This window comes from Notamacropus eugenii, chromosome 7, assembly GCF_028372415.1.
Source record: "Notamacropus eugenii isolate mMacEug1 chromosome 7, mMacEug1.pri_v2, whole genome shotgun sequence".
In the NCBI taxonomy this organism is placed as follows: Eukaryota; Metazoa; Chordata; class Mammalia; order Diprotodontia; family Macropodidae; genus Notamacropus; species Notamacropus eugenii.
In genome coordinates, this window is record NC_092878.1 from 14,014,229 (window position 1) to 14,030,540 (window position 16,312).

Consider the following 16,312-nt stretch of genomic DNA (forward strand, 5'->3'; position numbering starts at 1 on the left):
TCCCATCCATCCAGTGCTTTGCACTGTAGAAATGCAAGCTGTAACCAACTCACAGTTCATTTTAGACGTGACATTAAAATATCTTTTGAAGAATAGTTTCCTGTATGCTCTTGTCAGAGACTGAACATTTTTAACTCTTTCCATAGATAAGTAAAAATTAAACAGGTATTTGTTTAAAGGACAAACTGACTTTGGAGCTTCAGGAAGGTCTATAACAGGTGAAAAAACACTGGTTAAGGAATTAAGACGTTCTCATTTAACTTTGTGACTTTGAGATGCTCTATGCCTCAGTTTCCTTATATGTAAAATAAGTAGATTAAACTAACTGGCCTTTCTAATTTTACAATTCATTTTTGGTAGATTAGGCAGAAGAATAGTGAAATTTTTCTTGGTATTTTATTAATACAAATAAGAGAATAGTTGACACTGATATAGTGTTTTAAGGTCTGCAAAGCCTTTCCAAAGCCTCCACCTGACAACAACCCTGCCTTTATGAATCAATCAATCAACATTTAAGTACCTGTGTCCAGGCACTGCTAAGCGCTGCCTAAATGCCAGATCCGTGTGGATCTGATGTAAAACTAATCACAGTGAAATGTCGATGTACATAAAATAAATTTGGCATGTTTTCATTTGATGCTGGGGGAGAGGGAGTGTAAATGAACGCCTCACTTTATATATCTGCGCACCAAAAGGCTTTACAAGAGAACCTTCAAGTTTTGTTGCAACTAAGAGAAGTAAAAATGGTTGCCCCGGAGGGTGATAACGTGGAAATCCCCGCCACTGCAGAATGGCCGGGAGCCCCAGTGCCCGAGGTCCCCAGAAATTCGGAGTGCCCCAGGCTCCCACAGCGACCTGGGCAAGCCTGGCACCAGAGCTCCTCCTGCCCCCCCCCCCCCCCCAGGTGCGGTGCCCGTGCGGCAGTGAGGCGTGAGAACACGTGGCCGTAGGTTTGGGCCTACGCGCACACACAGAAACGGGCACGTGAAGATGCGCCCGCCCGCCGCCCACCGCCCCGGGGGCACGGAGGGGTGGGCGGAGCTCGGGCGCGGCGCCACGTGCGCAGGGAGCCTCCCCTCCTCTAGATGTCGCTGTGGCTCCGCGAGTTCCTGTTTCTCTCTGGCCGTAGCGCTGGGGGCGGCGAGGGCTGGAGCCGGAGGAGCGATGGCCGAAGAGGAGGAGGAAGCCAAGCAGCCCGTGCAGCTCCTGCAGGTAGCGGCCGGTGGGCGTCCTGGGTGGGACCGCGGCGCCAGCCATGCCGCCGGAGGGGTGCGGGGCGCAGGACTCTGAAACCCTTTCCTGAGTGGGGGCCGTTACTGGGGGTGCGGCAGCGTCCTGGCCCGGGGTGGGGGGCTGGGGGGTGAAGCTTCCCGGGCAGGGAGGGCAGGGGGTGGGGGTCGTGTTTGCGTGTTGGCAGCGGCGGGGGCGGGGCTAGTCCTGCCAGCTGGGTGCCCCCCGGCGCCCCCTGCTGTGCCCTGGGCTTTCGCCCTCCTCCTCCGCTGGCAGGGGCACGGCGGGGCTGACTCTCCCTTCCGTGTTCAGGTAGGGCCCCCTTTCCTCGTCCCCCGCACCCCCACCCCTCTCAGCCTTGCAGCTGGCCCCCGCTGAGACGGTTTGCGGCTCTCATGCCCCTGGCTTTATTGTGGGGGGGGTGGGGATGGGGGTGGGGGTGAGCGGGGGGCTTTGCCCGCGGCTGTGCCAGCGGCCTCCCGAGGCAGGTGGCAGTGAGCTGGTGCCCTGCTGCTTTGGTTGTGCTTTAATTCGCTGTATCCGCAGTGATCTCCGTAATCCCTCGGGTTCAGAAGCGGGCTTCCTTCTGTAAGCCCTGACGGGCAGGGCAAGCTTAGTATACAATGTAGCGCATTCCTGCTCTTCCGGAGGCATTGATTGTCACAATGTTTCTAACGTTGTGAAGACGCGCTGCCAAGCCAGGTGTGGCCGCATCTGCTTTAACCCAAGCAGCTTGGCGCAGCTTTGTTTCTTACTTCAGTCATTTTACAGTGGGGTAGGCAGCGTGGTGTAGTGAAAAGGGTGTTGGATTAGGAATCCCAGGATTTGGGTCCAGATCCACGGTCTGCTACTGTTTACCTGTAAAGCAGAAGGTAAGGTCCCTGTAAGGCCTTGGGTCATTGAGACTTTCTGGGCCTGGTACCGGGAAAGCACTTAGTAGGTACTTACTGAATTAATGAAGTTTTGAAAGGTCATGAAAGGCCTAGTTTTCTCTACTTGGATCAGATTATCTCCAAGGTTCCTTCCAGGTTTAAAACTAAGATCCAAAGATTCCTGTTAATTAGGGCAGCTCAGAAGAGGAGGAGATAGGTTGGAGATTGGGGATGAATGTGGCACTCAAAGAATGCCTCTAGTATTAGATCTCATTTGTACTGGATGTTCCAAAGTATCCTTGCAGAGGTTAGACAGAAAAAACAGCACATATAAAGCACAGAAATAGCCCAAAGGAATAAGGTGAAATTACCTATCACAGGTTAGAAAGCTGGGAAAAATGATTTGTTTTTATGCACTTCTTGGAGGTCGAAGGGACCCTTCGAGGCTGCCTTAACCCTTCTCAGCCGAACTCAGAAAAATGTCCTAGTGAGTATATAGCAAAAATTATGGGGTTTTTTGTGTGCCTCTGTTCCAGGCCCTCACTAAGAGTAGTGGAATAGACAAGTTTGTGATTGAGGTCCAGATCCTCAAGACAAGAACGTGTCAACAGATTATTGATAAGGAGAGAAATCTTATTCTGACATTTCCACATTTTCTATGGAGACTGAAGCACAACACTCCTGAGATATGAGCCTGGAATCCTAGGTGCTTTGTTATTATCTGTGGCTCTGCGGTATCCCACCTATTGTCCTGACCTTCTAGGGTATCAGGGAGTTGATGTTTCTGAGTTCAGGATGCTTTGTGTGACCAGCCAATCTCAGATTACTTTCTGCTTTTTGTTCTTTCAACTGATGGCGTTATCCCTGTACTTTTTTAGGAACTGGTGGATCAGCTCTATTCGTTTCGGGATCACTACTTTGAGACACATCCAGTTGAGTATGCCAGTCAGAAGCATCAGGATGTACGAGAAGAAATGGAGAAGACGCTGCAAAAGATGGAGGAAGCAGGAGGTATGACCCTCAAGATTCAAGATAGAACACCAGTGTTCCTTTGCCTGGGAAGTGAAACAGCCCTTTCCTCCTTTTGTATATACTGTAAAGGGGCCATGATTAGTTGGTCAAACAAAACAAGTCTTTTTTTATTTTTTTAAATTTTTAAAATTATTTTATTGGTTTTCAGTGTTATGTAGTCACTTCCACATATCTTAGATTTTTCCCCTCCCCTCTTCCCCCTTACCTTCCCTCTCCCTCACTGAGATGGCATACAGTTTTATATGGATTCTACACATACATTTCTATTAAATACATTTTCGCCTTAGTCATGTTGCATAGAAGAATTAAAATGAATGGGAGAAATCATAAGACAAACCAAGACATAATACAAAAGAAAATGATCTGCTTCATTCTGCAATCAAATTCCATAGAAAACAAGTCTTTCTGATAGGTGTAGACCATAGCTAATGCATGTAGTTGAAAAACCCCCATAACAAATCTCCTAAACTTTCAGCTCCTTTCACCCTCAGGTCACACCACTGTGATGTAAAAGGGTTCATCTCTTGGCCAGAGTATTTCAGTAATCTCCTTGACTTCACCTTTCCAACCTGAACATAGCTGCCTGTATACTTTTCCTGTAGCAACAGATTGTTCATGCTGAAACCTTCAGTGGCTCCCCGTGATCTTTAGAATAAAGTCTGAACTGAAGCCTTTCATGACCTTTTAAAACTTCATTAATTCAATAAGTATTTATTTAGTGCCATCCCTGTACCAGGCATTCTTTGAGGTTCTGGGAATATGAAGACAACTCTCACAGACCTCACCATTTAATTGGGAGGAAACAGTATCGGCTTAGAAAATTAAGTACAAAATAATTTAGAAGAGGAAGATGTTAACAGTTGGGAGGATTCTTGTAGGAGGTTGCATGTAAATTGAGCTTGAAAAGATCTGTGATCAGCACATCCCTTTCCTCTCCTCTCTTGACTCTGCAGTCTGGCTTCTGACCTTATCATTCAGCCAAAACTCCTCTTTCCAAAGTTACTGATGGTCTCTTGATTGCCAAATCTAGTGGCGTTTTCTCACTTATGAGCCTTCTTCACCTCTCTGCAGCCTGTGACACTACTGATCACCTTTTTCTCCTGGATGACGCTGTGTTCTCTCTAGGTTTTTGGAACTCTAATTTCTCCTGCTTCTTTTCCTCTGCATCTGACAGATATCTCTTTCTCAGTCGTCTTTGCTGGAGCTTCAACATGGTCATGGCAGCCAACTAGGAGTGTACACTAAAGGCTCTGGCTTGCCTCCTCTTTTCTTTTCCCTTAAAAGTGTTTCCCTTGTTGATCTCAATAGCTCCCATAGATTCAATTATCATCTTTATATGGATGATTCCCAGACCTACTTATCTAGCCCTAACCTTTCTCATGACCTCTGGTCTCACATCTCCAGCTGCCTATTAGATATTTCCAAATGGAATAGGGGAAGAGTCCTCTCCTCTTCTAATGTCCCTATTACTGTTGAAGTTCCTATCATCCATCCTTTTGGTTGTCCAGGCTCAAAACCTACAACTCATCACTCTCTTTTATCTCCATGTTCAATACCATGCCAAGTCTTTAGTTTCATATCACGTCTTATATGACAACTACTTTCTCTCTTTTGACAGTACCACTACCTTGGTCCAGACGCTTGTAGCACCAATGTGATATTCACAGTACCTCTGGTGGCCATGAATATCCCTTGCACTTCTGAATTTGCGAAATATCACAGACTCTCCACATTGAAGACAGAACCAAAACATTTATTCAGACACCAGAAAGCCAAATCCATCACAGTGCACAAAAATCTGTGCACAGTAACAATGCAGAGAACAGTGCAATCCCCAAGCCTTCCCCCTGCTAGGCTTTTCACAAACCAACTCATTTAAACAAATCATAAGCAGGCTTCCCTTAAACAAAATGCTCTTCTCACACTGACAGCCAGCTACGGGCTTGCCTACATCCTTCAGTTCTGACTGCTCTCTTACTAACTTCACTCAGCTCTGCCTCTTTCTGTTCCACTGTTCAGCAAGCTCCTCCAACCACAGGCTCCATGTGACCCAGGTAGGTCACGTGGGCCCATTAATGGATGGGAGAGATTTTCCATTTAAATTACATTACAACCCTCTTCATGTCACCTTTGGCCTCTTGTGATAGTCTCTTGGTTAGTCTCCTTGCCCCAAGTTTCTCCCCACTTTAGTGCATCCTCCACTCAGCCGTCAAATTGGTCTTCCTATAGTCAAGGGTTTACTATGCCATCCTTCTACTCAGTGAACTTCAGTGGCTCCCTAGTCTTCCAGGATCATATAAAAAAAAAAATCTCTTATTTGTTCTTCAGAAGCCCTTTACACCTGGGCCTCCTCTTACTTTTCTAGTCTCCTTACATCTTAATTTCCTCCACCTCTCCCCCATGTCCCTTCCCCTACCCCCCACATACTCTTGACACCAACTTCCTTGCTGTTCCTCAAACACAGTATTCCAATTTTGGACTCTGGGAATCTTCACTGTCTGTACCCTGTTTGTGCAGTTTTCTTCCTCTTCCTCTCCTGATCTTCCTGCTTCCTTCAGATTTCAACTAAAATTCTCCCTTCTACAAGAAGCCTTTCCCAACCCCTCTGTTGGTTGTCTCCAACGTATCCTGTTTGTATGTAACTTTGCTCTGTCTTCCCCCATTAGGCTATTACGTCCTTGAGAGCAGCTCCTGTTATTTATATATTTTTGTGTACCTAGTGCTTACATAGTGTGTAGCACATGGTAGATGCTTCATAAATGCTTATTACCTGACTGACTGAGAGAAGCTGAGTATTCTGTGAGGTGGAGGTGAAGAGGGACATGGTGGACAGTTTTTGCAAAGGCACAGAGGAGGAATGATCTGTTATGGATAGGAAACCACCGTACATAGGCCATTTTAGCCAGACTGTACAGTGTGAAAGGGAGTCAGGTGCAGTAACCCTGGGAAAACCACATTTTGAAGAACTTTACATGTTAAACAGAGTATCTTAGATTAGAGATAAGAGGAAGCTGAAGAGCTTCTGGAGGGACGTCAGCAGACCTTTGCTCAAAGAGCATCCGTTTGTTGGCTGGAAGGTGAATCCGAGAGGGCACAGACTGGAAGCTAGAGAGCCTTGTCCCCTACTGGCCCCCGCTGTTTGAGCCAGACTCTCCTCGTTGTCTGCCAGCTGTGCTTCGCAGAGCTTTGCCTTGTGCCTGTTTGTACCGTCTCCTTTGTCTAGGATTCTCTCCTCCATTTTTAGGGCTTGTTCTTCCTCGAAGAACTGACTTCTTCCTTGAAGTCTTTCTTTATTTTTTACTTGAAAAAGTTTGTTTGTAGAAGCATAAGCTTTCCCTCTTATATCCCCTCCCCTCCGTTTGAGCAGTAATTTAAAACAAAACAAGAAAAGTAAACCCTCATAGTAAATACGCATAGTCGACCATTGGTCATGTCCGAAAGCGTGTCTCATTTTGCACTTTTGGTCCATCACCCTTTGGGCCTGAGGTGGGTATTTCATCCTCAGTCTTACGGACTCATGGTCTACTGCTGTGTTAATCAGGATTCTGAAGTCTTTCAGACTTGAATTTCCTCACTATTGTCTTTGTTTTGCTCACTTCACTCAGTGTTAGTTCATAGAGATCTGCCCAGGTTCTTCTTCAACTGCACATTTTGTCATTTCTTATTGCACAACCCTCTCCTGTTCCATCAGTTTATGTGCCATCGTTTATTTACTCATTACCCCTTAGGAGGGCACACCCCTAGTTTCCAGATTTTTACTGTAATGCAAAGTTACTATAAATATCTTAGATTCTTTTTTGCTTTCTTTGATCTCTCTGGGAGGGTAGGCCTGATGGTGGTACAGCTGGGTCAGAAGGTATACGTAGTTTAGTTACTTTTTGGACATGGTTCCAGATTGCTTTCCAGAGTGGTTAGACCAATCCAGTTCCACCAGTAGCATACTAGTATGTCTGTTTTCCTGTAACCGCTCCCAAATTTATCATTTTCTTCTTGGCATATTTGCTGTTTTGATGGGTATGAGGTAGAACTTCAGAGTTACTTTAATTTTCATGTTTCTCTAATGATTAGGAATGTATTTTTCATATGGTTGGTGGTATCTTGGATTCTTTTTTTTTAATTTTCAGTTTCAAGTTCTTTTCTTCACCCTCTCCCTCACCCACTGAAAAGGCAAGAAAATATGATACCTGTTAATCTCATGAAATCAAGCAGAACACATTTCCATTATTTATGGGGTACATAAGCTATGTTCCCCTCCATCCGTCTCCCCTCCAAAACTCAAAAGGACAAGGAAGATAAAGAAAGGAATAAAATATGCTTCAGTCTGCACTTTGAGTCTGGTGGTGGACAGCATTTCTCATCATGAGCCCTTTGGAATTCTGGTAGATCCTTGTATTGATAAGAATTACTAAATCTTTCACAATACATTGTACTAGCTGCGCTCACTTCACTTTGCGTTGGCTCATATGTCTTCCCAGATGCCTCTGAAATTATCCCCTTCGTCATTTCTTACAGCACAGCAGTATTCCATCACATGTATGTACCATAACTTGTTCAGTCATTCCCCAGTTCATTGGCTTCCCCACAAGTTCTAGTTTTTGCCACCCCAAATAGGGCTATTACAAACATTTTTGTGTATGGATCCTTTTTCTTTGATCTCCTTGGCATACAGACCTAGTAACTGTATGGCTGAGTCCAAGGCTGTGCACTTTTATAGCTCCTTGGGCATGGTTCCAAATTAGTTTGTAGAATGGTCAGACCAATTCTCAGCTCCAGCCAACAGTGACAGCTTGGATTCCTGAAGTCTTCTCTCAACGTTCTGTTTCTCTCCAGGGAACTTGTGTAGCCTTAGTTATTTGTACCATCCATTTGATACTTTACGTACACTGCTGTATTCTGATCTTTGTCTTTTTTATGTACGTTGCCCAGGTAAACTATAAGCCTCTTGAGGACAAGGACCATGCCTTCACCTGCAATGATTTATTTATTTACTTTTCTTTTATTTATTTTCAGTGTGTTACAATCACTACCATATAACTTAGATTTTTTTCCCCTTGCTCCCTCTCCCTCTGTCCTCCCCGCCCCCCCCCCCCCCCCCAAGATAGCATACAGTTTTATACAGGTTCTACACATACATTCCTATTAAATACATTTTCACCATAATCATGTTGTATAGAAGAATTAAAATGAATGAGAGAAATCATATAACAAACCAAAACATAATACAAACGAAAGTGATCTGCTGCATTTTGCTTTTGAATTCCATAACTCTTTCTCTGGATGTGGAAGGCATTTTGCCTTAAAAGACCATCTGGGAATTTTTTAAGGCCTTGCATTGCATTGAAGTTCTAAGTCTACCAGAAAAAATCCTTGCACACTGTAGTTGTTGCTGTGTACAAAATTCTCCTGATTGTGCTCCTTACACTCAGCATCAGATCGTATAAGTCTTTACGGGCCTCTCTGAAGCCTTCCTGCTCATCATTTCTTATAGCGCAATAGTATTCCATTACATTCATACACCATAATTTACTCAGCATTCCCCAGTTGATGGGCATCCCCTTGATTTCCAGTTTTTGGCCACCACAAAGAGAGCTGCTATAAATATTTTTGGGCACGTAGGACCCTTTCCCATTTGTATGATCTCTTGGGGATACAGTCTTGAAGCGATATTGCTGGGTCAAAGGGTATGCACATTTTTGTAGCCCTTTGGGCATAGTTCCAAATTGCTCTCCAGAATGGTTGGATCAGCTCAAAGCTCCACCAACAGCGAATTAGTGTTCCAACTTTCCCACATCATCTCCAACATTTATTATCTTCTGTTTTGTCAGGTTAGCCAGTCTGATAGGTGTGATGTGGCATCTCAGAGTTGTTTTGATTTATGACCCCAGTACTTTGTATAGCGTTTTGTACTTAGTAGAAATCCATTCCTTTTGTTGATAGTTTTCCCTGAGTCTTCCCACTGGTGTAGAGCTATTACCTGGGGGAAAGATCCCATTTAAGATTATCTCATATTTCAGTTTCTTTTACTTTTTCCTGCTTTATAGACTTTTCCCAGGAAAAGGCCTGGGTTCTTATGCTGACAGGGAAGGCTCTGAATGTGACGCCAGACTATAGTCCTCAGGCTGAGGAGCTTCTGTCGAAGGCTGTGAAGCTGGAGCCTGAGCTGGTGGAAGCCTGGAACCAGCTGGGTGAGGTGTACTGGAAGAAAGGGGATGTTGCAGCTGCACACACCTGCTTCTCTGGAGCCCTCTCCCATGTGAGCTTCCTGCTATATTTACAGGAATCACATATGGAAAGGATGAAATTCCTCTGCTGTCTGGGAATTCCTCCCAGTGTATGAAAGCCAGGTTGAAACTAAACCAGATTAGAAGACTAGGAACAAACCTGGAAGAGGGGATGAGGGACAAGTGCCTAAGAAAGGGAGAAGGTAATGGATTTGGGTGAGGGACAGTCAGGACTGAAAAACAGAGCTAGATGTAAAACTGGCGTTGGGGCATGGGAGGAGGAGTGCTAAACATGAGACTGAGATTAGAAATGAGAGAAGATGGGCTCTGAAGGAGATAGGGTCAGAGGGCTCAAGGGGCTTGACTGCGTATCTCTTTCATTTGTAGTACAAGAACAAAGTCTCTCTGCAGAATTTGTCAATGGTGCTTCGTCAGCTGCGGGCTGAGACTGGTGAGGAACACTCCCGCCATGTCATGGACAGTGTCCGGCAGGCCAAATTAGCTGTGCAGATGGATGTTCGTGATGGACGTTCGTGGTGTGAGTTCTTTCCTAGAGGATTCCATATCTTTTGTTTTGGAACTGGTATATTTTTCTTTTGATAAATCTGGGGACCTTTCTGTTGAGTTATTGTGAAGATGGAACTATTCTGTTTAAATACAGATAAGGATTGAGTCAGCACTGTTCCCACAGTCTATTCCTTGGGTCTGGGCCAGGGCTTTCTGCACTTTTGTGAGTCATGGAACCTTTGGTCATCTGGGGAAGCCTGTGGACCTCTTCTCAGGACAGTATTTGTAAATGTATAAAACAATACCAATTGTATTGAAATACAGTTGTCAAAGTATTCTTAAAAAAATAAGTTCATAGACCCTAGGAGAAGAACTCCTGCTCTGAGCTTTCTAAAATGAGACATAGTCACCCTAGACATGGGACCAATGGGAAGAAATGGAAGGGTCTGTGCTGATTATGGATAATAACTTGGGTTTGTGCTGCTTATTTAACGGCTTTTGCATTTCTTATTCAGATATCCTAGGGAACGCATACCTCTCCCTCTTCTTCAACGCAGGCCAGAACCCTAAGATTTCCCAGCAGGCTCTTAGTGCTTATGCCCAAGCAGTGAGTATTAATGGTCACCTGGGACAGATAGGGGTGGGGTAGCAACAGGTTCCTAATAGAAATGATGTTGGCCTTTCAGTAAATATCATGAGAGACATTTACTGTCACTTTACAGGTTTGGGTTTACAGTGATAGTCATTCAGAGTTGTTTTATTTCTTTATGTGCGGGGAACTGTCACCCGCTGAATAGCATGAGACAGTTGTCCAGACTTCCCATAACCTTGTTCACTGAATCAAATAACGTGGCATGCGCTGACATCACTTGGTGCTCTTTCCATAGAAATGTAACTCTTGTTACTTTATCGTAATTGTCTATATCTTAATAATCAGTAGCTAAAAATAGCAATGTATATATGTGTCTGATTAAATTTAAAGCTAATGATGTATGTATTTTCTAATTTTGTAATCTAGTCTTGGAATTCTTCTAGGTTTAAGTGGAAAAAAACTTAAATATGCCCTGAATCCTTTCTTTGTGTTGAAGGCCTGGTAGGACATAGTTCCCAGTTTCAGAATTACTTTTCTCCTAAAAGAAAAAACCTTGCAAACAGAGAGCTTCCTTCTATCCTCCAGCTTCTTGCTCACAACTTCTTAGAAAGCATTTATTTGCCTTTCTCACTCCCCATTTAACTCTTCAGAGCCTTTTGGCCACTCTGCCTTTTCTTCATCTTTTTCTTTGCACAGGGAGAGGTTACTTTCAGCATCATAATTTTTGCTTCTGTTAACAAAAGAAGGTTATAGCTACTCGTTGTTAGCTCCGCAGTTGTACTCTTCCAGTCAGTGCCTCTGTCCTGATGAAAACTCTTCGAAGAATAGATGATGCCTTCCCTAGGGTTCATAGGAGGTTTCCAGCAGACTTCATAATCCACACTTTATCAGAGGATCCTTTTCTCTTTTTCTGTCTTTCAGACCTTAGATTTTAAAACATTTTAAAACTAGTAACATACGTATGTACACGTGCATATAGGCATATATGCATGCATGTGTATATGCATATATACCCCCATACCCACCTATGTATTACATATATAAGATTTCCTTACTATGCGTTTGGCCTGTGTGGTTCTGCTAGGAACTCACATCCTTCTATTTCCATTTCTTCTATTACAGCTAGTTTCAGATATCGACCTTAGAGATTGAGTATGATTTTTAATCTGACTTTTAATAAGTTTAGGAAAGAAACATCTCTCTGGATGCGTCCAGTGTTACTTCAGACAGAGGAGATGAGGTAGGATGATGTGTATTTTTTCCGTCTTAACTACAAATACTGTGAAATCCATTGGCTGCCAGTGAATTGTTGGCATTTCTCTCTGTCATGGTTCCTTGTACTAGTTCTGTACGAAGCCTTGTTTATCCCTTTGATGTCTCACATTTTCCTTTTAAAGTTAAAACATAATTGTATCTTCTCCCTCTTTCTACCTCTTGCTTTGAGAACTCTAATCACATCGGTACTCCCCTTGTCTCCAGAAAGGGCATGTCACTGCCCTGTTTTATTGTTGCGCTTACCATCTGTGTGCCTTCTTAGACCCAAATAGCCCTTTTTATTAAGCTCTTGGAGAGTAAGGATTATCTCTGTTTGCCATTGTGTCCCCAGGGCTTCGTACAGTACCTGGAATATAGCTTCAGTAAAGGCTTTGTCACTCATTCACTCAAAATGTTTTCACATTTATTCATTTCCTTCTTACAGCATTCTGTTGGTTAATTATAATAATATTTTCAAAACATAGATGAAACAGTAACATGGATAAATAAATCACAAGTTTTAATTCCATTTTTCTGGTTCATTATGAGGCTTCAGTATCTGGATATTCATCCCCTCTTTTTGGTAGAGCTGATAACCACTGTGTCTATAGCAGAAGCAGCTGCACAACAGAAAGTGGATAGGGGACTCCATCGTGGAAGGAAATCTTGAGAGCTTCAAGCCATGTTTAGAGTAACCATTATCTTGCCTGAAGCAGAACTCCTTAATGAATGATGACTTTTTTATTATATCTGACTGTAGGAAAAAGTGGACAGGACTGCCTCCAGCAATCCAGATCTCCACCTGAATAGGGCTACGGTAAGGCTGGTGGTAGGACAATTTATAACTCATACAAATGATAATGTATTAAGCCTTGACTTATGGATATAGCTGAGTAGGATTAGAGCAAAGCTTGATATATTCTTCTAGAGGAAATGTAAAGTTTTTTCTTTTTTGAGTGGGGTGAGTGTGAGTCCTATCTTCTATAGTAATGGATGGGGATACTAGAGGGAAAGGGGAGGGAAGGAAGACATGGGAGTTAGAGAGGAAATGATACAGTCGGAAAAGGGAAGAAGTTTGGAAAGATTTGTGTTTATTTAGATATTAAATCAATAGCATATAAATAAGATACCAGAATATATTTACGTAAAGAACTTTGCAAACTTCAAAGTGCTATACAAAAGTTAGTTAATATTATTGTTTGGTACAAATATCATAGAGGAGAAGATTCTGATCAATTCTTTATATGCAGCTATATAAATATGAGGAAAATTACGAGGAAGCCCTGGAAGGCTTCTCTCGAGCTTCAGCCCTGGACCCAGCCTGGCCAGAGCCTCAGCAACGAGAGCAACAGCTCCTGGAATTCCTGGATAGATTGACCAGCCTCCTTGATAGCAAGGTATGGCAGCCTCTCTTCCATGGTAGGGTATTGGGATTGGAATTGGGCGGTGTGGATGGCAGCCTAGATAGAAGTGGGACTGGGATGGGGCAGTGGGGCTTAGGGGGCAGGGCTAGACTTTTGATACCTGTTTTCTTTATTTTCATTATCTGTAGGGTAAGGTGAAGGCTAAGAAGCTACAGAACATGCTGGGAAGTCTTCGCCCAGCCCAGTTAGGTCCTTGTGGGGATGGGCGCTATCAGGCAGCCTCTGGACAGAAGATGGCCCTGGAGCTAAAGCCACTGAATACACTGCAGCCTGGAATAAACAGTGGTACTGTGGTGTTGGGCAAGGTTTTGTTCAGCCTCACCACAGAGGAAAAGGTGCCCTTGTGAGTGTCTTTACTAATCCATTGTTCTGCTTGGATTTTCTCTGGCAACTGAGGTCCTACTTGATTAACCTCCGTACCCTGAGTGGCTTCTGGGTAGAGTTGAAAGTCATCTCGCTTCTCTTTGCTGACTGTCCCAAGAGTGGTCATTGCATGGATAAAATATGTCTTTCCCTTGACCTCAGAGGGGTGCACTATTAAATTTGTGATGATCTTCCCTGAGTTTCTGCTTTGTCCTATTTGGTAGGTAGGTCTTATTACCCTGGATTTTAAGTAAGGGATAGTTCAGCAGGTAGCTTTAAGGTGAGGTTTAAGTAAAGGGAGGAATACAGCTTTGTTGGGGAGGTTATCCCAGGTGTATTGGATTAAAAAGAAAAGGAAAGCTGTTGAGAAAAGGGCAAATTAAATAAAACAGGGTGATTATGAGAAATAGATATGGGAGACACTGTGACACAGTAGTGGGGAGAGGGCTAGCTTTATGGTTAAGAAGAACTGGATTCAGTTTATGCCATTTCAATTGTGTGACCTTGCAGTACTCCTGAGATCACAGATTTCAGATGAGTTGCCTATCTGCATTGGTGAAGGGATTTTTTCCATTTTGGGAGTTATTACGTTGTTGAAAACAGGATGTCCCTCCCTTCACTATCCTATTCCTCCCCCCCCATTCCAAAGCATAGGGGATAAAGGAAGGCAGGCTTGTGGGGTGCTTTGTCAATTCAGATTTTATGTGGAGAACTGCAAGGAGTTAGAAAGATTGGAGGAAGATGTGACCATAATTAAAGTGACAAACAAGAAGCATGGTTTCAGCCACAACAATTGGGTTGATGGTTCATCATCATTAATAGTTATTGAGTGTCCCTTGCATACATGGGGTGGTCTGAAGTATTTTGGGAAAGATACAGAATGGTCGTTCGTGCCTCTTGGCCCTGCCTTCTTGGGGCTTATAATCAGAAAATGATAGACTTGGACCTGGCTTTAAACACTTCTTTATTTCTCTAGTTTTTCTTCGTAAAACCCTTGCTTTTGGTCGTGTGCCAATGCTCTTCCCTCTGCATTTCTTGGCAGCACATTTGGCCTGGTGGATTCTGAGGGGCCCTGTTTTGCAGTGACAGTATATAATATGGTACAGAGTTGGGGTGTACTCATTGGTGACTCTGTGGCTATCCCTGAGCCCCATCTCCGGCACCATCAAATTCAGCATAAAGGAAAGGTGGGTAATGGGTCCCAGATCCTCTCTCTTGACTTCTTTGCTTGAACCAAATCTGAAAACAGGGAGCTCATCCCTTATCAGGACCTCGGGTATCTTATTCCAGACCTGCAATGAGACAATGGCTCTTTGATAGAAATCCCTCCACTTGTTTTAAACTAAGTGAATCTCTGGGTCAGCTTTTGGTGAATCTGGGTGATTCTGAGGTACAGTGAGCTAGTATGCTTTATTATAATTTGAACAATTACTATAAAATTTTTTTCCTACTTGGTTTCCTTAAAAACATGTCATCCTTTCAGTGCTCATGCTGGTCATTTTCCTCCTACTCCAAACATTCTTCTTTTAACTTGAGAGCATTGGAGAAATGCAAAATTCTCCCAGAAATCCCTCTTGATTTGTCCCAAACCCTTTTTCTCTCTGGTAAGGCTACCAGTTATTCTCTATGCTCAGTTCCAATTGGAGCCCTACCTGGGATAATCCAAGATGGAGTAGAGGTGCATGAATATTGAGTGGGAGGAGGAGAAGGAGGGAATGATGGGATCCATTCTGGAATTTCCTACTACCCAAGAGTCCTACTGATTTTCTCTGTCTCTTGTTTCTTCCAGAACTACTCCTTTTCCTGTATTCGTGTGGAGACACCCCTTTTGTTGGTGGTAAATGGGAAGCCACAAGGCTCCAGCAGCCAGGCTGCTTCCACTGTGGCATATCGACCTCAGAGTGAATGACTCTCAGACTCACATCCGAGGGAAGAAGTGGGGACATGGAGAGAAGTTCCAGGGAATGAAGAGGCTGGATTACTCTTTCCCAGTGACTCAGAGGGGTGGGCATGGGTTTGGGTTGGATTTTTCCTTCTTTTGCCTTATTACGTAACCTAGCTTCCCTTCCTCCAGTCCTTCTGATGCCCTGTCTCAGCCCTTTCAGTACCTGCCCCCTTGAATGGGTACCATCTGTTACTTCCACTGATCCCAATGTTGTGGGCTGAGATTATTGGATGGGTGTGAGTGCGGGTGCTGGGCTATGGAGGCTATGGGGGCTGGGTCCCCAAGGCTTCCTGAATCCTCCCTGAGCCACATGTGTATATATCTTAGTTCAGTATTTATTGCTAGGGAATGGGATGAAAATTTTTTATAGTTTGTTTTTTGACAATGCTTTTTTTTTATTTTTTATTTTAAGTCAAGGCCTTGCCCTTTCTGGAGCTGGGGCACCCATTAAATTCATTTGGAAAAACAAAAGCAGAGCCTCCTCTAGTTTGTTTAGTTTTCTTCTCTTTCTCCTGGTCCCACATTCATTGACACGCTTTAGACTGTATGAGTAGGGGGGCAAGTTGGGGGTGTATTAAGGCTTGTCTGGCAGCTTATTTGGGTTCTAAATACCTCCAGGCCCCACTATTTCCAAACATACCTTTCTAAGCCACACAGGACTTCTCAGTTATCTTAACCAAACCTGTCAGTGTTCTCTCTTGCCACTTTCCAGGCCACTAGTCTATGAGAACCTTTGTGTTTCCCTGTCACCACCATACTCAGAATTCCCCTGTAGATGTAGAATTAAATGTAGAACAAACATTTAACACCAAAGAGATACAAGAGAAACAGAAATGCTTGTGATTTCTTTAGGGCCCGCTACCTGGTTTCCT

The 16,312-nt window shown here is 43.7% G+C and overlaps 1 protein-coding gene across 1 annotated transcript; it reads left to right on the forward strand.

Moving 5' to 3' along the window:
* Window positions 1-974: 974 nt before the first annotated feature.
* On the forward strand, window positions 975-15,911 carry TTC5 (tetratricopeptide repeat domain 5). The gene is made up of 10 exons (XM_072624429.1): window positions 975-1,212; window positions 2,981-3,113; window positions 9,176-9,387; window positions 9,743-9,893; window positions 10,378-10,469; window positions 12,469-12,525; window positions 12,959-13,105; window positions 13,261-13,475; window positions 14,538-14,682; window positions 15,285-15,911. The coding sequence occupies exons 1-10, from the start codon at window positions 991-993 to the stop codon at window positions 15,402-15,404; spliced, it is 1,494 nt and encodes a 497-aa protein (XP_072480530.1). The 5' UTR covers window positions 975-990; the 3' UTR covers window positions 15,405-15,911.
* The last annotated feature ends 401 nt before the right edge of the window (window positions 15,912-16,312 follow it).

Coding starts and splice junctions, on each gene's coding strand:
- TTC5 (XM_072624429.1), top strand. CDS start 991: ATGCGCCCGCCCGCCGCCCACCGCCCCGGGGGCACGGAGGGGTGGGCG. Junction 13,106..13,260: donor CCAGCCTCCTTGATAGCAAG/GTATGGCAGCCT, acceptor CATTATCTGTAG/GGTAAGGTGAAGGCTAAGAA. Junction 13,476..14,537: donor ACAGAGGAAAAGGTGCCCTT/GTGAGTGTCTTT, acceptor ATTTCTTGGCAG/CACATTTGGCCTGGTGGATT.